This window comes from Oenanthe melanoleuca, chromosome 8, assembly GCF_029582105.1.
Source record: "Oenanthe melanoleuca isolate GR-GAL-2019-014 chromosome 8, OMel1.0, whole genome shotgun sequence".
Lineage (NCBI taxonomy): Eukaryota > Metazoa > Chordata > Aves > Passeriformes > Muscicapidae > Oenanthe > Oenanthe melanoleuca.
In genome coordinates, this window is record NC_079342.1 from 27,980,535 (window position 1) to 28,004,771 (window position 24,237).

At 38.4% G+C, this 24,237-nt stretch overlaps 1 protein-coding gene across 4 annotated transcripts in view; it reads right to left on the minus strand.

Moving 5' to 3' along the window:
* Window positions 1-1,674: 1,674 nt before the first annotated feature.
* RALGPS2 (Ral GEF with PH domain and SH3 binding motif 2) overlaps window positions 1,675-24,237 on the minus strand; it is a 119,581-nt gene continuing 97,018 nt past the window's right edge. For 2 of the 4 annotated variants that reach the window (XM_056497736.1, XM_056497737.1), the window contains exons 14-20: window positions 24,134-24,188; window positions 20,894-20,971; window positions 19,254-19,359; window positions 18,404-18,496; window positions 10,803-10,908; window positions 9,513-9,604; window positions 1,675-7,724 (exon numbers count right to left, since the gene is read on the minus strand). In XM_056497736.1, coding sequence (XP_056353711.1) covers window positions 7,695-7,724; window positions 9,513-9,604; window positions 10,803-10,908; window positions 18,404-18,496; window positions 19,254-19,359; window positions 20,894-20,971; window positions 24,134-24,188 — 560 coding nt within the window. In that variant the 3' untranslated portion in view covers window positions 1,675-7,694. The remainder of the gene's footprint in view (window positions 7,725-9,512; window positions 9,605-10,802; window positions 10,909-18,403; window positions 18,497-19,253; window positions 19,360-20,893; window positions 20,972-24,133; window positions 24,189-24,237) is intronic. The other 2 variants (XM_056497738.1, XM_056497739.1) reach the window with 1 other exon arrangement.

The following is a 24,237-nucleotide window of genomic DNA, read 5'->3' on the forward strand; positions in this document are numbered from 1 at the left end:
TCTGTTTTTCCCACAGATGTGAATCCCCTCCCCACACTCTGGTTTCTTCCCAAGCAAAAGGAAAAAAAGTCAAACTGAAGATGAAGTTACAAAACCAAGGCAATTTCAATTCTTTCAAATCTTACAGTTTCAAAAAGAGCATTCAGTTGGTGGACTCAGCATATACACCTGCATGAAGATAGCAGAAGTATATCCAAAATGAAAATCATTCCAGTTGGGAAGCAAGGAAGGGATCAGGGGCCTTCCCCTCCCCCCATGTCTCTTCTCACTCTGTGGATTTGGAGGCCATCTCCTGTGAACAGAAGCCTGAGACACATGAACATAAGGAAAGGGACAAAAGGAGTCCTGGACATGCTCCTTGACTTGGAAAAAGGATAAAATTAAAAAATACACTGGCTGAAGAACTCTGACTCCAGCCATTTCTACCAGGCTCTGCAGAGATGCTACAGCCTTTCAACATCTAAAGGCAAGAAAGAACCTGACTGAGAGAAGTTGAACAATGGAGCTAACAGAGCCAGACTTGGAATCCCTGCTCTGGACAGAGATGCAATTCAAACAGGGCAGAGAAAGTCTTTTCCAAGAAGGATCTGAACCAAGAATATCTTTGCTTTGTCTGTGCCTCCACCTTGTAGAGTGTTGAGTCAGCTTTCAAGTTAATAAAGTGGCTTATCTGAAAACGTTTGCCACAAAAAGGAGGAAAAAAGAAAAAAAAAAATCAAAAAAAGGAGGAAAGGAGAAAAGGAGGAGAAAAGGAGGAGAAAAGGAGGAGAAAGAGGAGGAGAAAAGGAGGAGAAAAGGAGGAGAAAAGGAGGAGAAAAGGAGGAGAAAAGGAGGAGAAAAGGAGGAGAAAAGGAGGAGAAAAGGAGGAGAAAAGGAGGAGAAGGAGGAGAAGGAGGAGAAGGAGGAGAAAAGGAGAAGAAAAGGAGTCACCAGCTCATTAATTTTTTGTTTCTTTTCACACTATTGAGCACACAGCATTTCTCAAACTCAGTAATCTGGAAATACAAATAAGGAGGGGGTTACAAAAATCTACTTTATTCCTTCTCTCTTTGTAAATACATTTGAAAGGAATGGTTCCATTAAGGAGAAAAGGCAAGGAGCCCAAGGCTCACACTCTGACAAGCATTTCACAGCCTGACCCACAGCATTTCCCCCAGGGCTGTATGACCAGTAAGGCTCCACAGCATTACAAAGGCACAGAGGAGGGAAGCAACACCAAAGAAAGAGCTAAGGAAATACAGAGCTTTGCATGCTATTCATTTGTTCTTCATTTTCAGTTTATCTTCCATGTAGCTGCTCCTTAAGAGCCAATCTGCCTGATGACTGCTTTCAGTGAGTTTAAATTTACCATAGCTTTAAGTATAGTGACAACAGAAAAAAAAAAAATCTGGTAAAGTACCAAGGAGAGAAAAACATCATTTAACAGAATAATCTCTGAGACCAGATATGTATCTCTTAAATGAACTGTACTTCCCTGCTAGTCTTTATATTCCTTTTGCACCAGCAGACAACAGTATCTTTACATGCTTCATTTCAGAGGTTCATTGAAAAATGCCACTAAAATTCCATCTAACCTCAGCACCATTCCAAAAGACAGTCAAATTCCATGTTGCAAAACGTAGCTGGAGTTTGGATGCAGTTTTTAAAGTGAGAAATCAAAACTTCAGACACAGGTCATCTTTTAAATCATTTATTTCAGTAGGAAAGATTTTTGAAACCTGTTCTTAAATTCGTTTTACACTAGCTTATGCAAACACACAATTTTCACACGCACACACAGAATAAAGTATTAAAAAAGTGAAGGAAGAGGCTCGAGGACAGCCAAACTGCACATCACTCAGCAAGATCATAGTGCAATCCCTCCATCCCTGGAATGCCTCATGCCAGTAGGAACATTAAAAATGGCTTGTGTTTACTGCATGACACCTTGATCCCCCTTCCAGTGATGGTTGGTCCTTACAGGATTATTGTAAAACACATCTATGTTTCCTAGTGCTTTTCCCACTCCAGTACAGTAGTTTTTGAATGGATACACTCCTGCACACAAGGAGCCAGAAGTGCAAGTAAACCAGGCACCCCAGAACCCTTTATTTCAGCTTTATACTGCTTGTCTGCTTTGCTGTGAACAGCTTTGGAATGGTAAGAAATTACTTCAGCAAACACAGGAAGGCCAGAACCCACCCAAATAAAGAGAAATAATAATAATCAAGCACACAAAGGAAACAGCCTATTTACGGTGGTTTTAGTCACTCAAGAGCAAGACCAGGCTACCAGCCAGAACTGTGCCATGATCTGCAGGAACTGCCATTTCATTACACTTTATACACCTTCTTTTCCTTAGCAACTTAGTAACTTGGAGAAAACTTAGCTCAGTTCTGCAATAGCCAGAGCTAAAGCAAGTAATTTGTATTTTCTCCCTTGACCTTTCTGCTCTCTTTGAATATTCTTAGAAAGTATAAGAATCATTTTCAAATTACCCTTCCAACATCTGAATTTATAAAAAGACTATAGTAAAACTGCTGTGTTTTTATAAGGATGTATTCCAGGAAAACAAATATTTACTTGCTTAAGAACAACATATTCTTTCCTTCTTTCATTTTCCCTTCCAAAGCTTCTGAAGCCTTTGCTGCTAAAACAGTTTCTAGCAGTTATTTCAGTGAAGGACAGTACTCCCTACACAGTGTTGGCACTGGAAATACAATATACAAAACTGAGCTTTTGGGATATTAAGACTAAGATTTATCCAAGCCCCCTCTTTCCCAGTTTTTTTCCTGTGGTGTTCATTTTACATTAACAAAAAGCTTGCAAGGTAATTGTCTCCCAAGAATGCCCCTCAGTGGGACAGACAAGAGCAAGCTCCTTTCTAACAATGTGAGCTCTTGAGCTCATGTGGTCTAGATCATAACTTGGACTATGCTCTTCATTCCCCTCCCCACTAAACCTATTCAAGAGACATATCAAAAAAAAAAAAAAAAAAAGTTAATTTTTAAGAGGTCTGAGCTACTTCTGATAAAAGCTGAACAAGTCCAAGCTACCAAAAACCTCTGAATTTTTCCTAAAAAGAGGCTATTCCAATACAGAAACAATACTAAAGCAACTCAAGCCACAGCTATTTTATGCTGACCAAAACAAGTGATTGCTCCAGAAATGCAATGGCTGTCAGGAATGTCACCCCTTGGAACACTGAGGTCACAGCCTGCAAGTCTGCCAACGTGGGACTCACCACTGAAATAAAGGAATTGGTCTTCAAGTTAATAATAAGGCACTGACAAAAGGTCCCCTCAAATCCAAGCACTCACCCTCTTCATGCAATACAAATAAGAATGAAGGTTTTTAAAAGAAGGGATAACCTCTAGGAAAGAATTCCATGTCCAATCACACAGATCCTTTTGATGGCAACTTTCCCAAGACAAGCCACCTTATCCACAAGCTGCTTTTAGAGAAAAATTAAAGAAAAAGGCTAATATTAAAGAATAATAATGAAACTTTCACAGCTGTCTCCTTGTAGGAAGAACAGACAATTCACTGATGGGATTTAGTACCAGTCTTGGGGTTTTGATGCTGCAGCAGGCAGCACTAAGAGCTGGCCATGAACTACTAGTGTTGGTAAGAATACAAAAAAAATTAAAAAACACAAGTTATGAAGAAAAAGGCCACTGAGAGAGCCAGAAGAAAAAGCATCCCACGTTTTACCTTGACTTGGACAAGATTTGTTACAGTTAATCAAAACCATAAGATCAACTTGCCCTTTGTCAAAAGGGACCACTACTTCTCATGTGCCTTCAGCAGCACAAAAACCTGCAATTACTTCTGCTGGGAGAGAGAGGATCTGTTGTCACCATGTGTTATGTCTGACACTAACAGAGGAGAACTAGTGTTGAAAATATAGAAATGCAAATACAGGAGGCTGGTGTTGCAAGAAACATTACATTAGATGAATTTACTTCTAGTGAGGAGTAGATAACTAATAAAACCCTGCTGTGTTTTTTTATGCTTCCTTTTGCTTCCAATGTTTTCCAATGTGCATACTTCTCTAAACACAATTTTAAAGCTCGGTGCTAAAGCTCATTCATTAAGTATTTATGTGACTTCATTTAGTATTTGTAGTTTTAATGCCTATAATGTGCACCTAAATACTTAATGAATCATAATAGCTTGAGTAATACTCCTCTGGCATGAAATAGACATTTGGAAATGAAAAAGTGTCTGGGGTGTGCAATGTTTATCCAAACTACCAGAATTTTTTTAAAATAAAAGTTATAAAAATTATTTGCTTTCTAAGGACACTGGAATAGCACTCAGGTTTGAAAATCCTAGCCAAAAGTAGCACAGATTAATTAGATAAAAGTTAGCATTAAGCAGTGCAGTGCTATATATTTTTAATGCAATGCACGTATCTCATAAAACAGACATTCCCCATTGCTAAATCCTTCCCAAAACTTTTAGTTTAGCTAACAGACTGGTTATCAGTCAGCAGATAATTAATATTCACATTTGAAGTCTTGCTAGAAGAGCTACTCTAAGTAATTTTTGCTCAAATCCAGCCAAAACAAGGAATTGCAAGGGATATCTTTAGTTTCAAAATCAAAACATTAAAGGATAAAGTGACAAATAATAGCTGAAGTGGTTCAGTTATTAACAATAAAAACAATTAGAGGAACACATTACAAACAAAAATCAAAGAGAAACTGGCAACTGTCTGAAGCAGTCTGGATGACAGTCTTACCTGAACACCAGGAGCTTGCTGCTTTCCTTGTTTTCTCAGCAATAGTTTCAGTTATTTAACTTTTTTTTTTTTTTTTTTTTCCAAAAAAAGAGCATCAGTACATTCTTTACAGTGTGTCATTTGACTTGTCTGAGTCTTTCCACAGCTTAGCTGAGGCAGCTTTCCCTAAGGGAACAAACCCAGCACCTCTTTCTGAGCACCATTTATCTCAGGCTCTGGAAATGTCAGTGTTTGTGTTGCCCTGCAGGACTATGTGGCCATGAACACCAGGAAAGTACTGAACTACTCACTGTAACAAGTGCCAAAAATACTTCCTGTCTTGTCATTACTCACTCCAGTTATTCTGGCTACACATTTTAAGAAACTCCTCCCATAATATTCAATCTCTCCCACACAAACCCAGCAGATCTGAGGGCAGAAACAAGGAGGAGTAGGAGGCCTAAGAACAATGAAAGCTGGTAACAGCAACAACTCATTACAGGATGATTTGTGAATTGTTTTCCCCACCATCCTATTAGCATAAAAACCTAACTCAAAACAGCTGGAAAAATGCAAAAATGCAGTAATAAATGACATGTCCTGACCTGGCTCTGTCCTTAGCAAAGCTGTGGTCTGTCAGGCTGTGGCTCCCAGTTGCATGTTTCCTTTCATTAACAAAAGAACAGATACAGTTATGCTGCAATGAATCTAGAATAGCTTATTTAAAAATTCAAAATCCACAGGCTATTATCCACAATGCTTAAAAAAAGGGCACAAATTGTTAAAAAAAAACCCAAACAAACACTTAGTAATTGAGAAGAAAACACATATTAAGTAAGTTTTAAAACAAAAAAACAAAACTCAAGTTGTGCAAAGAATACTAAGTAACACTGCTGGCTGTGGGGATGTTGTCTTTACTATACACCCAACGTGGGTAAACTTGGGAGATGTGTGAATTCCAGAGGGATTCAGCACAAGCAACCCTTCCCAAAATTCATTACTTCAGAACAGACTATTCATTCCCTATATAAAAAACAGCAACAAAAAAACTGCAAGGGAAGCCAAATTCTCATAGGCCTTGTGGTGTAATTTCAACAGAAGCATCATTCTACTGTTTTTCTTTCTACCAAGAGCCAATTCAGAACAATTCTTGGAAACATAAACCACCCTATTACCCTTTAACATCACCAAGTGGTTGAGGTTTTTGTGTTTTGTTTACTGTGAGACTGGATTATCCTTCTTCTTGCCAGCCAGAAATCAAAAATTAATAATTTCCACTACGCGACTAATTTGACTCTGGAAAGGAAAACCCCTCAAATGTGAATTTACAGGCTTCTACTCAGATGCAAGAAACAAACTATACATTTTCAAAATAACAACTACTAGTAGAAACCTTTATTAGATATTCAGAGAACTCTGAAACAGACTGGTAGGTAGCTTGTATCTGTTTAAAAAGGAGAATTCATGGTGGAATCTGCAAGCATATTTATGGTCACTAAACCACAATGTTAATGGAGCAGTTACTAGTTTTTCACAAACTTCAAAGTTCCAATATCAGAGTCATATTTTGGACAATATTTCCTTGCTTTACAAAGATCATATTTTTGAAGATTAAAGAAAGACCATCCAGGAAATGAAAAGCATCCAGGAAACTAGGTGATGTCAAGGAAACCCCAATAAAGCAAGAATCAAAGTCTTAAGCATCAAACACACACATAAAGCACAGCTCCCTTTTTACAACCATTATGTTTTTCTCTGTGAGTAATTTCAGTGACCAAGAATCATTCCTGTCAAGGGTGGAATTTTGATGGCCCCACACCTTTTCTCTCCTTGGATTATCCTACCTTCTAATAAATTAGTTAATTGCCTGAAGATCAAAAGAGCTTCTGTATGTAAGGTCTGCTTTAGGCCATGTTATCAACACCACACAACGTCAACTACTTTGACCAAGACAGATACTAAAATCAATTATTGCCAAATGAGAACATGAAAGCTTGAAATTGTGCCTCTATCTTTTTAAAATGTCCATCTGAAGTGATATTATGAAACACCACACACTAAGAGTGGTCCCTAACTGATAATTAGCAGATACCCAAAGTCAAACATCTCAGTGAGCTGTACCTGGGTGTTGCTGTTTTGTCATTCAGCTTTTCTGTGTAGGAGAGTCACAGGCATAGGAACAAATGGGATGAAACACTCAGTTCTGACCCAACAGTGCTTTTAGTTTTGTCTCATACACACACCCCTCCCCAAAGCAAGTGTTTTTAACCAGGAATTAGGACAAAACGTACCAAACTGATTTTTGGCTCAGCCTCTGTGCCACTGTGGGAGTCTGGCTCCCATACAGGACCAAAGTTTGCAAGCTCAGTGCTTCTCTGAACTTGCAGTTGTGTTACATTTCTTATACTTACAGGTCTGAGAGAAATAACACTGCTCCAGGCTACTTGTGCCTGGGACAAGCTCCCCTCCAGGACTCCTGGTATAGCCTAAACAACATCTCCAGAACATGTAGTACCTTTTACCTGGTTCATACACAGCTGTTGATACAACTCTTAAATACCAGTTTACCTGTTTTCTTAAGAATGCCTAAAAAGGTGAGTTATTTTCAAAATTAGTATAAAGTTAAAAGAAACTCAAAACTAGCTAAATCTATTTAACTCAAGCACAGCACCGCCAGAAGTTTCACACACACTATTTGGTGTTTCATGTTGTTTTTCCTTTCACTCTTTAAGGCAGTGGTTTCCACAGGTCAGTTCTGAGAACATAACGAAGCATGGTCCATAGCAATTCATGTTGCAACTCCATTTTTAATTTGGGGGACTCCACTCCCCAACCATTAGTGGTTTTGTTCAGGGCTCCAGAGTTCAGAGATTGCGTTGAAAGGTTCTGTTCTGGCACAGAATACAGCTGGCACATTTTTCATCAGGACCTTGTTCTCAATTATGAGGTGTTTCAAATTGTCCTTTTTTGATTGTTTTGAATTTGCCTGCTATTCAAAGGTCATCAAGTTGGCAGGAACCTGAAAACAAAAATATAAATGATAGAAAAATTTACTTCAGGTAATAGTACTTGTGTTCAACTATTTCACAGACTAGACACCTTGTTGAAATGCATATCATTCTGTCTTCAAAAAAAGGGAAAAGGACTGCATCCATCATCCAGCAGTATACTTAGAGCTGTAGAAACCCCAGGTATAATAAAAAATATTAAACTGCTATGAGATTTATAATTTTCTTGTAAGGCCATAGAGCTTCCTAATTTTGATGACATTTAAGATTTAAGCTGTCAGCAAAACAACCTTAACATGACAAATCTCAGCTCTACTAGACAAGGAGAATCCTCTCACCTGAGCCCCAGATAGAAAATTCTTGGCACACAGAATTCTGTGATTGGTGTAGGCCCTTAGACTTTTTAAAACTAATTTAAAAAATGATGCATAAACACTTGTTTGGGCTTTTCCCATAGCAAACCTGAATACCTGTTGCAGCTATCACTCCCTTTCATGAAGAATAAAGCTAATGTGTGCAATACACTGGTTTATATCCCCATTTTCTCTCCATCAGGAATCTGTCTGACAGCAACATCTCTTCTTTAGTCAGGTTATTAAAGAGCCACCACATTGCTAATAATTGTCAATAAATCGTCAGTTTGGTCTGCATGAATCAATCATTTCTTGCTTTGCATTTATCATTTACCTGTAGAAGCAAGAATGCTCAACTGGGCTAAAGCTGCACCACTAAAATCACAAACAATATCTATTAAAATAGTTCTTACTATTATTCAGCTATTACTATTAGACTACCTGTTCATATTCCACTGAAAACAGATTTAAACATCCAATTTTTCTAAGGCAGTTACACTGTTAACAGCAATAAACAGTACTGCCAACCCTTCCTGAACCAGAGCTGTCTTCAGGGGATGGTTTTTCACCACTTACTTGCAAACTGTTTGCCACTATTAGCTACTATCTCCAATTTCTCCAGCCAGGAACACAATTTATCTCCTTTGTACTGTCTCAAATACCTTCAGAGGAGCTTCTGCAATCCTCCTAACTTCTTAAGATCCCTCTGAGGTAGAATTGAACAAGAAAGCACAGAAGGATCTGGAAAAGCCTTTTTGTTTCCCCATGAAATTCAGTAGGATTTCTGTTCTGGGAACTCCATAAACAAACTTGTAAAGAAAAGGAAGAGTTCAAGGAGACAAAGTAGCTTAAAAAGGATTTTGCTGACTGAAAAGGTCAGTAAGAATTTATACAAGAACAGCATTTAATACGGGCTGGAGCAGTCTTCTCTTCCCTTTTGATTCATGGAAAATGCTACTTTTGCTTTCAAAGACTGGAAAATGTACCAAGGGCTAAACTACTCTTCCCATACATTTTAGGAATACAAAATACAGCAGAAAATATGTATATCCATGACCTGAAAAAAAGCACTTTAGGAGAGTTATCTGGAATTTATATTGAATGCTGTAGTTTACAGATTTTTATATAATTGCGCAATAGCCTTTTTCAAATGGGCAAGACAAAAATACTGCCACTCAGACAGACATTTTAGAGCATTTCTTGCATTACCCCAATTGCTTTAAATTAGTCTCAAGGTAGCCCCAAATCTTTCTTCATTCCCCCAGAACCTCTGAGGACTTGTTTGCAAAGGGCCAAACAGAAAAGCCAAGGCTAATTAGTCATGTGAAAAAGGTGGAGTGGCTGCTCAGGGAACACACCAAGCCCTCAGTGACAGCTTGGTCAGCTTGAAGATCCATCAGCTCTGAGCTCTTAAAAGCTCATTCCTTTTCATTGTCTTGCTCTCACCTGTTGTCTGTTGCTTTGGCAGGCAGCACTCAGGTGTTTAAACCAGAGCATGGCATTCATTCTGTTTCCAGCTTGAAATTTATATGAATTTCCTAAGAAACAGAAAAAAAAACTGATGAAGAAACATAAACAGCACTCCTTTTTAAACACTTAAATCTTACCCATATTTAAGTACCTCTAAATTGAAATATTATGAGAAGATTTACTAGTAGATGGTCCATATAACTTTACATGCTGTCTGGAATAGCTGAAATTGCTTGGCCTATTGAAGAGAAGTTTCAGCTTGCCTCTCTTCCTTTCAAACATTCCAGATTTCAACTAATGCCTGTGTCAACTAAGAAAGAACAAAACATCCCTCAAAACAAAAGTGGTTTTGTTCATTGCCATTACTGCAATTTGTTTGCAGTATCATGATTTTTTTAATGAAGTGCAAGATATCATTGAAATGCACCCTGGAAAGCTACACCTGAAATTATCTGAAAATCACTCCTAAATGTATTGATACATTTGAGACCAGTATTTTCAGTGGCTGGAGTTACACAGTGCTTGTTTGGGTTCAGGAAGGTCAAGTGTTACAAAAATATTTCAGATTGCTGTTGCAGAGTTTAAGCTGACAAGCACTCACAATTTATACCTCATAGCAGTGGTGCTAGGAGAGATGTTTGGAAATGAAACCTATTAAGACTTGAAGCAGACAAAGCAATAAATAATTTTAAACTCCTTTATCAGAAGTTCTAATAATGTTCTTTCTGCACAATTTGAAGTGCTGTGGAAAAGTAACATTTTCTTCAGTGTTTTAGCTGAAAGCAGGCAATGTGTTGGGATTAATGGAAATCCACAGGTTTCTCAACATAACAGTCAAAATCTGAGGGGTTTTCCCTGGTAATGGCACTACATTTGAACAGATGGTTTGGGTTTTGGTTTTCATTTGGAAAGAAAGGACTGCTCAAGCACCTAGTGTTAGCTGAATCTTTTTTTTTTTTTATTGTTACTTACATTTTCACACATGTGAAAATACCTCAAAGTGTTCTAAATACAGTTTAAAAGAATACAGATGAATACTTCCAATTACAATCACATCTGGGGTTGTTAAGAGTTTGGAGAATTCTTACAACTCAATGAAGACTCTAAGGATTCTCCATGGGTTACTGCTCCCATACCATTCTAAAAAGAGGATATGCTGGAGAGCAGCTGAAACTGGAGGGATGTCACCTGCCACTGCTCATTTAGTTGCTGACAAATGATCCCATCAAAGAAAACGTTTATTCTGGGAATCAGTGCACTGTTTACCCTTCTCAGAATCAGTCAGTAAGAAGAGATCTGGATGCTCAGGATCATCTGCCATCATCACCATCCAGCCCACCACTGAGACGCTCTTACTCGGCGTGGATTTGAACTGGAAATACAAACAGAGATGAAAATGGAATTAAAACAAGAGATCTGCACAGAACAAGTACCCAGCAGGGCAGCTTCTCTCTGACAATGCTAAAGACTGGGTAACTTCAAATGAAGCAGAGCACTTCACAAGATTAAGACAATTAACAAAGGCTGTATGAAACTAGAGAAAACAGAACTTAAGACACTGAATGATAAATTTAAAGGAATATCAATCTCCAAAAGCTTGTTAGACATCTAATCCACACTGCACGATTCCATCAGCATTCCTCATTAATGCACATTTGAATGTACAGTATAGCTCAAAAGTTATTAGTAAATGCAAAACTATTCCCTCCACTTTTCACAAACAGAAGAATTGAACTTGCCCGTGCTATTCACAGTTAGCATGCAGTAATTATTAAGTACACTGTGATTACACATAACATGAGTCTTGGGGACAAGATAACACAACTCTGTAATTAAATACGATGACCTGATGAAGTAAGTGGATGAAGTGAGGATGTAAATTCAATAAGACCTCATTTTTGCTACACCAGTCCCTCTCCTGACAGCTCCTTACCCCACTGTTTTTCATTCACCTGGTCACAGTATTATTTTCTTCTTCTCATGCTTCTCTCAGTTCCAGGTTCTACTCATCCATTCAATCCAACCTGTCTCCAAATCATAAGCTTCCTTTCTCCCCAGCCTTCTTTTTTACCTGTTAGTAGACCCAGGCAATTCACTTTTCCTTGCTTGCTCAGGCAGTCCCATCCATGCCCCAACTCCTAACTCATTCAGTTGCTCTCATGTCTTCAGCTGCCAGGTCTTCTCTTCCCAGTTCCTTGAGTCCAACAGAGACTCTTCCATGAATCCCTGCACTCACACCCTCTGCAGTGCTTTAACTCACTCCTCTGCCCAGAAAGTCTACTTCTGGTATATGCTCATCCTTATTAAATGCATCTTCCTCCTATCTTGTGAATCCCCATTCCAACCTCTTTATTAGCACAACAATTTTATCTCTCTTTAATTGCATTACTAGAAACAATATAACATCCTTGAGATTGTTGCGACTTGAAGTAATTAAAATTAATCTATACTTTTAAAATACTTTTATTCTTCATGCTAATGTGTCATGTCAACCCACTACATAATGCCACAAAGCAGATGCACAACATTAGGCATCAAGTTACTTTTGTTTCATTTTAGAACTATTGCTTTAGTATTACAATCCTGTAACTCTGGTTCAACCAAGGAAAGAGTTACTGGTAACAAATTTGAAGGTATCACGAGCAAATTAAGAGTATATAAGAATGTTCTCTGCATGGGAATACGGTTGCTTTATAAACAAAATTCCACTGCAAGTCTAATGTCAGTTATTCTAATCTATGCCATAGATTAACTGAAAACCTAGGTGGTCACAGAATTATCATGAAATCACAGAGTATTTTGGGTTGGAAGGGACATTAAAGATCATCTCATTCAATCCCTCTGCCACAGGCAGGGACACCTTCCATTAGATCAGGCTGCTCCAAGCCCCATCCAACCTGGCCTTGAACACTTCCAGGGCTGGGACAGCCACAGCTTCTCTGGGCAACCTGTGCCAGGGCTTTACCACTCTCACAGGGAGGAATTTCTCCCTAATATCCCATCTAACCCTGTCTATTGTCAATTTGAAGCCACTGTCCAGGTAAGTTTATCTGTCTGGGGACTTGCACAACTGGCTACATTTTAAAACCCAATTTAAAATTCATTGGAACTTGGAATGAACAAATGTTAGACCAGTAGTTGAAAGAAAAAGCATTTAAACCAAGTTCAAAATAGTTTGAGTCTAGGCTCTTTGTATGCACACACCAAAGTTAAGTAACTCACAGAGGTGGACAGATGTAAAGCCTCAAAAGAGGAGGAGGTAAATTACAAAGCTCTATAAGGTAAGATTTCATTACACTGAGGACTGTAACTCCTTTTCAACCAGGAACTGAAATTACTTTGAGGAGGCAGTAAGTAATGTCAGCCTGTAGCGAAAATTAAGACATTTTATCTGAAAAAAGTAATAAAGACAAGGAAAGGGAATAAAGTTAAGGATATAGCTCATGAGCCCTTTTAAAAAAAAGGAAGTATATATAAAGCATTTGTTATACTCATTGGCAACATTGTCTCAAAAAATATGATAACACAACACTTAAAATGTACCTGAAAAATGCAAACTTCCAATTAGTCCTAAAGTATTAATAGGTCCTTTTCACACAGACAGAAATTTTAATCACAAAGCAGTTTTAATGGATTACAGATCAAAATATTCCTTTTGAAGAACACTTATTTCTAGAGTTTCATGGAAACAACATATTGGGCCTTCCTATCTTACTTGTATATCCCAACAGGTATCCAGTATGTGACACTGCAGTCTCCCATCCTCCTTCCTAGCCTGGCATTAGGGCTGCAGGCTGCACTGAACTTGGTGATTTTATGCAGAAAGACAATCTGAACTAATTGTTTGGGAACTAAAAAACTTCAATACTAGAGAACAACAAACAGTATGCCCAACAGTTTGCACTGAATGAACTGGGAAAGATGGTACAGGGAGGCTAGCTCCATCCACGAAGGCAAATGGACAAATGCAGGTGTTAGAGCATGGCAGGGATATTTATAAACTTGGAGGAGGGGAGGAATTAGGGTGGAGTTTAGGGAGGAGGTCCAATAGGGAAGGGCAATTAGGAATATTAAAATTATCGCAGCAAAAAGGAACCAATGATCACAAGGGAAGTAGAGAACTTTCTGGCAATTATGAACATACTAGAACTGGAGGATTCTGGGGGTGGTTTTCCACTCACTACTACTGTAAGGGTTTTCCCACGGCCTTAAGTCGTGGTCATCTAACTCCAACATGACACTGCCATGAAATCCAAACTTTCCAAAAATTTCACTCAAAAGCATCAGTTAATCATGGTGCTTCTCCATAAAATGAAAAGCTTTACACAAGGAAAGTGTTTCCTGCCAGCATTAATCCGTCATTGCTTGAAACACATGTCAGCTCTCCATCCCTGTGCTCAGCTGGATTTGTATTCCACATTTACACAGTCCCCCAGGGCAGCTCATTCTCTGCTGATGCACACAGCCTTGCTAACAGCAAGTCGGTTTTGTTAACATGATGGGAATGAAAGCTTCATTGTAATTTAATGTTCCTGGTTCCTATTTGCTTTTTGTAATATAGGCCACTGGAATGACTCTTATTATACACATGGAAAACTGCACAGCTCTGGCACTAGGTTCACATAATTGGTTTTCACTGTTGTTGTTTTTCTGAGCTCAAAGGCTTCTATACATAAATCTTTGAATCAAAAACTCTGAATTAATCTGTGAACAGACTTTTCACTCCAACATTTTGGCACCTATAAATCTCTTCTTCCACATCTCCTGCTGAGATTCTACAACTTTCTAATATTCAAATAATTTTCACAGTAGCCAAACATCCCTACCAGAATGACAGCATTCTTCATTAGGGTGTTTCAGTGAAAGTGCCTGAGCCACAAGTACCAAGTTTTCTAGACTGCGAATAAATTAATCTAATTTTGATTATAGCATGCCATGGAAAGCTTAGAACTAACCAGAGCTTGTGCTCATGCATGAAGCATAAAAAGTCTGTTGCTTTCCAAGTACCTATAAACATGTAAAAATCTCTCATGCATGCCATGTTGTCACAGAAACTGGCAGAGCTTTCAGACCAATCACTATAAACAGTTATTTTACAGGTGTATTCACATTTTTCAGGGTGCTTATTTTAAGTCTAAGCTCAAGTGGCTTTTCTTACTGTTGCCCTTTTCTAAATGTGCATAAGTGCTATAGTTTTTCACAGAGGTTTCTCTGTGAGTTCCATTTTAGCATACTGGATAAAACCATTGTCCACACATTCCTCTCAGATTGTGCTGTACTACATCTCTGGGCTCTCAAGTGCACATGCTCATTTATAGACAATTCTCCATTACTGTAGTAATAACTGAAACCTGTTCACTAAACTCAATGCCAATTTTATGCTGTTACTCTTAGGAGATGCAGCACACAATGCTGGATGCACTCCTTGGCCTTTGACCACAAGCAGGAGAAGAGCTGGCTTGTCTGTGTCTAAAAGAGAGGATTTCTTGCCCCTTTTGCTGAAATTACTCTGGGATTTTTATGAGGTAATTTTCCAAAGAGGCTGGCTATTATAAGCCTGGAAGAGCTTTGAGTGTCAGTGCATTCCAAGCTGCCTGGAGCAATTGCAGCAGCAGAATGGTCAAAAGCATGCCTGTAATCAAGACACATTTACCATGAGAGTTCCAGCCAGGAAACTTTATACAGGAGACTGACTCTTTTGTTGCCAGCGTTCCTTTCCATGTCACAGAGGGCTTGAGAAAGGAAGCAGAAAAGACAGATGTTTAAATGGCTCCAGAAGATGCTTGGAATATTTTGCTGAGGTAAATCTCCAATATATCAATCTCTGGAAAAGAAACCTGCTTCAAAGTAGATGGCATAATCCTTTTTATCTGGGAAGTAAAAAACCCCAAAGCCTAAATCTAGCCTTGGATCTCTTCATTTTGCAGAGTGAACCTCTTGGGAATATCACTGGACAGTATTTGGAGCATTTACTCATGCTCTAGCTATCTAGGGATGATTGATCATCTGCAGTTCATTCTCTCCTGATTAACTTTTCTTGAAAATGCAACCAAACGTGAACTGAAGCATGACCCTTGACAAGTCATCTCCACAGACTCCAGAACCAAAGCAGAAGCTCTGTACAGTAACTCTGTAGTGAAATGGATGGAAAGCTAAACCATCAATAGCCAGGCTCAAAGTACAACACAGGCAGAGCAGCTGAACAAGTTACTGAGCACCTATTATTATCCTGTTTAATAAACTGGAATCCCTCAACCAATCCCTCAACCTCAACAGCAGTTACAAGGTTTCCCACCCTGATTTCAACATAAAGGTCATGCTCTGTGTTATAACAACCTCTGAAGCAGAGGTTCACTGTGACTACTCACTCCAAACTATTTGTTTAACTAAATGACAACCCAAACTGTAGTAAATAGTTATTACAATATATTAACCTGGACAGCACCTGGGAAACCAAATCAGAGACTGAGCCCCACGACTGGCCTGGCAACCACAAACAGAACACAGCCTGTTTGCTGCCCTGAGAAGCTGAAAGCAAGACATGAGCTGTGTACAGCCAAATCTAAGGTTGTGCTGGACAGTTCAGTCCAACTTCATAGAGCCAACTACTAAAATAAAGTTCTCCAGCAGAAATAGTTTTTAACTACCACTCCTCTTCCTCCTTCTCCTGGGAATTCCTTGCTTAAACTCCTCTCAGTATCTGCAAGCCACGAGGCTGGAAGGCTCCTAATGGGAAACCCTGTAACCACCCTGGACTCCAACACCTCCTCACCTCTCTCTGCAAACTTCCATATTGGTTTTACTGGAACATCCTTGGACAAAGAAACACGAGCACACAAGCACGTGAGGTGGATTTTGGCTTCTTAAGCCTCTGTTCATGAGCAGTTTAGATTTTGTAGGTGTCACAACATATCAGTGACTTGGGGAATATCAGAAGTCAATTCAAGAGGTTTAGAAAATGATGTGTGAAAGAGCATTCTAAATGGATGTGACTGCATTTCCAGGCAAAGTAAGGCTTTTGCAGGAACAGAGACTCAGAAGGATCAGGTACCAGATTGTTTACCTTTTTCCTTCATTTACTTTTGCAAAAAAATAAAGGGCAAGACTATTTAAATTACTGAAATTGTTATTCTGAAGGAAATGTGTAAACAATGTGAACTCAATGTACTTAATTTTTAATTTGCTGAGCCATTTTTTCATGTTCTCTAAATCTGCATACTATTTAGATTGTTTTAAAATGCTAATACAGAAGGGTGAAAAAGCTTCTGAATTAATATATAAAAGTCTGGTAAAGTCCTCCATAATTTTGTAAAGAACAGTGAACCAGGGAGATTTACAAATACATACTCTATTTCTGAAAGAAAACAAAATGCTATTTTGGCACAAAGTCAAAGGAAGGAATCACAGCAGTAACAGGAACACAAAGTCTGACATTGCCACAAAAATTTATTTTCCATTTCTCAGTATTTCCAGAAAAAACAGGCAACTAGCTGTGAGTGACATAATGCCAGCACAAGTTCTCTCCCAGTTCCTTTTCTTCAATACTTTGCATTTCTACTCAGAATAGCTTGCAAGTTCTGCTCTTTCCTTTTAATGAGGTGGAATCCTTCCCTAAAGTTTTCACTGAAGCCAGAAACAAATGCATCCGAATACACACACTTCTCCCAAGACACCCAGAAGTCAGAAGGATTGGCTAATGAGCCTTTAGCCTGGGCTAGACAAATTAAGTAGGATCAGTTTCAATCTTATCTCAGCAAAGCTAGTAGTGGTGGATGGCCATGAAACCACATCAATAGTTCTGAAAGTAACTAGCTTTTATTAGCTGCTTTAAGTATTAGCATACAGTTTCCTAATGAACTTCTAATAAAAGTGGGAAATACTCTCTTAGATTAAGAGAACTTTATACACAAACTTTCCACACAGCAACTTCAAATATCCAGAAGCCTGTGAACCAGAAATGTTAAGCTTCAAAATCTCTACCCTCTGCATATAAAAAATGTTAGGATAAGAAAAAGGTATTTTGTCCCCCTTACAAGGATTCCAAAAGCACAACTCAGTTTGCAAAATTCCATAAGCTCTATGCAAAGCAAATGTTCTACAGTGACAGCTGTCACAAATTAACCTGAAACACCTGCCAAGGCAACCAAGTAATGATTCTGAACTCTCCTTCAAGTATCTCAAATTTTACCCAGTTTCTTAAGAGAATCATTATAATTAGTCAGGGACATGAAACAGGAACAATGCATATCTTAACATCTGTGGGATGGATACAGAAAATTCTCTTGCTCCTTCCCACATAAGCAAAGCAGTTTTAGCTTCTTTCAGATCAAGCTACAGCAAATAAAAGGAACCCCAGCATCATCTGACATCACAGCTCTCTGCTGAGCAGATGAATGTTTGCTACTCCACTGCAGTCAATGGATTGCAGGATTATACAGAAAAAATCAAATGGCCTAATTTTACCACACAGATGAAATTAGTACATGTTTAATTGTATCTTGTGACTCCAATTTTTCCTCATCAGTGCTTGTTTGGATTTCAAACCATGAAAAAATGCTGCAAGACTCAAATCATCCAAAGACAAAACTTCTGCCTTCGAAAATGGACAGACCAATGACATGGTTTCTTTCCTAAAAAACCAGCAAAGTCAGAGACACATGGCAGATGTAAAGCAGATGTTTTTGGTGTAGCATATAAATGTAAATGATATTTCCCTGGGGTATATCCGTATGAGGTGACTGACTGACTGGGAGAGAGCATAGTGCTGACTAGAAATCAGGCAAAGCCTGAATTACTCTCAGTGTTTACACCAGGAAATCACATTTTAGTTTTGGCAGGTGATACTGGAACATGCCTGGTTTACATACATGTTTTCTCTCCGTAGCCTTCAGGGATTTTGCAGCGTAGTAGAAGAGCTGGGTTCCACACAGTGCTACCCAGTATTTTGTCCAAGATGCTACCTGGAGAGAAAAAAAGCCAAACAAACAAAAAAACAAACCCAAAAGTGCAATGGATAAGTGAAATGCTTCATAATACTGAGCTGTGAAAGAGGAGGCACCATCCTGCAAGAACATGAGAGCACTGACTGTCCAGCCAAGTATCAATCATGTTTCCAAAGCTGCTGTTTGTTATTCATGCAGGCCTATGAATGCATGAAAACTCCAGAAAGCAGAAAGAACGAGTGCCTTTCCTCTCTAATGTGAGAAAAATGCTCTGCATCTTGCTCTATGCTTCCTACAATCCCTACACAACACTTCATGGAGTCAGAGTACCTCTGTCCCTTTCCTTTTCCATCTTAGGTGCTGCCATAAGGTTTCACCCATTGTCCTGAATATTTATTTGATTTATAATTTATCATCAAGTATTTGCAATGTAAATGCTATGGGTTATAATCTATTGATAGATTGCTGGGACTTACCTAATGTTAAGGAAGACAAAATAGGATTCTCTCAATTTTAAAGTCATCAGTAACTGTAAAAGATTTTATGCAGCATCCTCTTCTCTTCTACTTCCTAGATTATGTGTATAGACTTACAAATGGAATAAATGCACCAAATGGAAGAATGGAAACTCTGGCAATGACCCTAAATCTTAATCAGCAAAGCAGAGGAGATCTCAGACACTTGAACTAGTTGCCCAATGGCCATTTTACTGTATTTATAACTGGGCAAAGGAAGAAAATGAGAAAACTAATTTATTAAAACAAAAAAATCTTACTGTAGGTTTTTTGCCTTCTTTCAACAAAGTCTTCCTCCTCAGAACACCTTGAATAGTAACTGCTCCTGGATACAAATGAACAGCCAAATCTTCAGATTCTAGGGAGCTGAAAGGAGCATGTGAAGAGCTGTGTGAAAAAATATTTTTCCTAAAGTAATTTTCCATTGATTACCAAAAACTAATGCAAATACCTTTATTGTAATTTGAAAATGTCAACTTTTTATTTATTTGACTTCATTGTGGAAAAAGACTTTGGCTGTTACAAGGAATTGCTGTTGTGGAATTAACACTCGCAAGCAAAAGTGATCAGAAAAATTAATTAGCCAAGCAGGTAATCCTTAATTAAAAAATTAAAACTCAAAACACGACTGAAAGACAAGAACAATTAATTTTAAAAAGCAAACATCTGAAGTACATTGGTACAGTTGCTGTACATGTTAAACCTCTCCTTCAGCCCTCACAGGAAAGATTTGACTATTTTTTGGTTAGAAACACCAGAACCATTAGCACATCAAAAACAAAGCACAGCTCAAACATGCACAATCCTTATAATATCTGAAAGCAAGGAGAGTGGGCAGGAGCAGGAATAAAGAGTAGAAACCCAAACCACAGCTTTAAGGTGTTTTAATGCAACTGGTGCTCTACTGACCATTTGCCCTACGAAGGATCGGAGAGCAATGGGCTGAAACAAAGGCCAGGTACAGCACTGAGGAAAGAAAACTGAGCTTGATTAAAATGACAAAGCTGACTGGCTTCAAAAAATTTCCAATCAGAGAAAAGTTACAACAGGAATCATTTCAGTAAATGTCAATCAGAACAGGTAACTAAAATGCTGAACCCAGCAGCTTTCTGGAAAAGACAACAGATTGAACAGCACCCGAAAATCATTGTGAAGGAAGCCAGGATTTACTGTTCCATCCATCTTATGTCCCAAGTAAACTGGAAACGTGGCAAACACTTTCACTGCAGCACCTACTGAGGATGATGATATGGAGACAATTTTGGACACTGACAGATGTGAACATGGGTTTAATTCAGTGAGACAATGCTTGCTTCTTAACATGACAGAGGTTTCACAGTTAATGGCAATTTCTTTCCCAACTACAGTTACACAGCTGGAGACAATCCGTATCCATGAGGAATTATGTTACTCTGTCAGTTTGCAAAAATTATGTATATTAAATTGGGGGCAATTTCAATGTGTCATTCATTTTAGGTATCTCTCTGATTTCAGGGAAGAGAAGCAAAGAAATTCAGTACAGAACTGCCAGCAAAGAAAACATCTGGAATGCCATCCATTAGCATCAGAAGCAGCTTTGCTTCCCCATGAGAACTACTAGCACTGCTCCAAAGTGGCAGGCAGTTCAAAAGGTACCCTGGCAAAACATCTTTAAGCCTTGATAGAAAGATCCAGTGTTTCAGAATTTGGATTTGCAGACTGGAATGAACAGTCCTTATGCTGATATTGAGTAAGTCATTGAAGGGAAAAGTTTTGAGTCTGAAGGAAAAGGTCTCTACCTTTATTTTGACATATAAGTTAGAAAGGTAACATCAGAAAACACCCACTTAAATATTAAACCAAACCAAATCACCAACAGCAGAGGGAAGGTTTGACACCTCTGTGTGCAGTGGGATTGTACCTGCTGGCCTTCATGTGGCCTCGATGGCCATTTCGTGACACTCTTGTCCCCGGACCGAGAGAATGGTACAACCTGTTCCTGTTGGATTCCATTATAAATTGGATGTATTACATATACTTTCATTCACACAAACAGCATGACTGCTAAAACAGCACAGAACTTTTTTCCTGTGCATATCAGAAAGCCACTTCTTCCATGTAAGAAAAAGTGAATAATTTTATTTAGAAAAATGCATGCAGAAGTAAATAGTATGGTTTTTCATTTCATCAGATGTTCTTGTTTGTCAGAACTCACAATACTAAAGTGTTTTATTGGCACTGAAGAAAAACACATTTTTAGAGTAAAGTCTGCATTTACCTTAGACTAAATAAATGTATTGATAAAACTTATCTTGAAATCTGACTTTAGATGTTACTACAAAACCAGTTTCAACTTCTAAAAGTATGAAAACACACAAGCTGTTGGGCTGAAAGGAACTGCAAGCTTCAGCAAAATTTCAATTTTCCAGTTTCATCTATGCTGTACACTTTACCTGTAAGCTTCACATCTTAAAATCATCTACCTGATCCTTCCTGTTATCCCTGTTCCAGAACTGTGCCTCAGGCCTGCCTTTTGAACACTGCTTTGCTACACTGAACCTTGTTTTTCTGAATCAGATCCCCTTAACTGACTGAATTTCACTTAAGTCAACATAAGCATTGTTGAGGCACCTTGTTCTCAAGTCCTATTTTTTAATCCATTTTTCTAGTTGCTTGTATTCTGTTTACAGACTGAAGACCAGCAATGCTGTGGGAGCAGGCAGTTAAATAAAAGCCTTATTATGAAAAAGATATTAATGAATTACCATCTGCTAACCTGTTCCACAATTTGCCATCATTTGTTTCTCAACATAACAGATATCTTTGAACTTATAAATTATTTTTTAGAACACACTTAAGATATAGGCATATAAAACAATAAAGAAAAAAAGTAATATAAGCTGTTTATTTTTGTATACTTATTTTTGGCATGCAAATCCAGTATGTTTTCTTCTTACCTTTAAGCTTGGGTTTTTTTTGCATAACAAGGAGTTTACCATCTTGGAATCCTGCTATTTCAGGGAAATCTATTCAGAGACACTCAGGATGATAACCAGTGAAGTGCCACTTAATACACTACCCTTAACAGGATGTAACTGTAAGGACTCGGAATTTTCATCCTTCCTTTAGCAATTTTGATTGGCCTGAAGGTACACCCCAATGCTGAAAACTCTTTGTGAAGTTTCAAACTAAGATTCTGTTGCACTTAAAAACCATCAGTGGCTCTTGTTCTCATCCCTTCTGCATTCCCCAGTGACAAGCAAAAAGGCCAGGAAAAACAAGAATACATTTTACATTTCTTTCTGTTACTTGGGGAATCTGTGTGTGGAAGAATTGTTTTCTTCCTCTTAAGGCATATGGTGCAGATTTAAGCCTTTCTACCCAAAGATGTTCCTAAATCACTGAGAAATACTGAATTCCTACTTGCACTACATAGAAAATAATCATTAACACTGGATGTATCCCAGATTTGCCAGACTTGATAATTCCAGGCAACTAATGCCTCTCCCTCACTTAAATGTCTTTATAAAGAATGGAGACCACTGTGCTTCACTGTACAGACCAAAACCAGAGAGAGACCTTCTCTAGTTATCTTAAAATCTGACACTTGCACCTCAGTGTATTACTTATTCAATTTTAAAACATGCCTCATTATCTTATAAACCAAGAAACAGACTTAAGTGCCACAGATCTCTAGGAATTTCACACATGGTGTTGGGAATGTCTGTAAGGAACTCTGTCCCTCTCCCTGGAAGCAGGCAAGAGAACTCACCCTGAAACACATGAAACCTCCAACAAGGTTCCCAAAAGCTCTCTCAGGAGAGAGGGAAGTACAGAAGGCAAGTGGAATTTGGAGGAGGAATCTTCTGTTTGACATGGAGCAAACCTTTTAACTGAGGAAGCCTGGGGCTGCCAGTTCTCATTAGCACTGGGATGAAAAGCCCCTGCTTTGTCTCAGAAGTTCACACAAGAATTCTGAAGAGTGTTTTTGTAAGTTTAAACCTAAATTCTAAAGTTTCCTATGGTGGTCTGGGTAAAACCACTCAGTTCGCCATTTTTTCTAACTTTATGACTTTTTATCTTTGAGAAACAACTTGATACCAATACACAATTCCATAAGACAGCAGGGAAGGAAAAGAAAGAAAACCTTTTGAATGTTGTATGTGGTTTGTGATGCAGCCTGCAAGTTAAGCGATTGTCTTTCTGACCCCACTTGTGTTCTCTGCTCATGTGGAATGTAACCTAATGAAACTGTTAAGGGCCTTTCCTCATGTATGTATTCATATTTAAGGCATGAGGCATCCACCTTTGGCACAGAGAGGTTTTCAAAGACCTTTTCCAAAATTAACTGCTTTGATGAGTTCAATCAGAATATGTTTGTGGTAACAGTTTCCAATTAAAAAGATAAAGCTTTTTGACAAAAATTCCTACGAAAAATGAAAAAAGCATGGTAGCAAAAGTTATCCATGGCAACTCTGAAGCTGTTGGATTACCTGAAATTGTGTTATAGAAGCAAGCAATGCACTGTATTGTGCATCTTACTCAGCTGTGGGAAGGTGAATATTCCCTTTTTCTGAGTTAAACTGTAAACAGTACAGCTGTTTGTCTTTTTCCACATTCTCAAATACAACATGAGAACGGGTTGAAGTGGTCAGTTCCACCTGAGCACTCGCAGGTGTTGGATAAGGAACAGCTTGTTAATTCTGGACCACAAAATCAGACATTAGCAAGAGCCATTGTTGTGTCTTCCCATGTAACAGTGAAGGGAAAAGAGGATGAGAGAGACAAAAGAGGTGACAATGTCAATAACAAGGGAAGAAAGGGACTATGAAGTCTCTCAGGGAAAATGAAAATCAGACAAACACAAATAGCACATGTGATATCCACATATGTAAAACCTTTGAGGACTAAGGGTTCTCTGGCTCAGCTCCTTAAAGGATGTGTGCACTGAGTAAGCACCCAATTAGATAAAAGCCCTATTAATTATTAGTGAGCATAAGGTGTTTCTATGCTGCTTTAATGGATCCAGTGAACTTACTACAGCTTTTTAGTGTTCTTACAGACAAAAGATCTCTAGTGCAGTAAAATAAAGCATCATTTTCAGCACCAAGTGAAAGACTCTAAATAACAATGTGAATAGAGAAGTACAGGTTTTCCTCACCTTTCAAATGCTGGCCAAGAAGTCTCTTCACTGAGCTCAGAACCATCACTGCTACCTAGAGAAATATAACAACAAATGATATATTATTTCTTCATCTACAAACC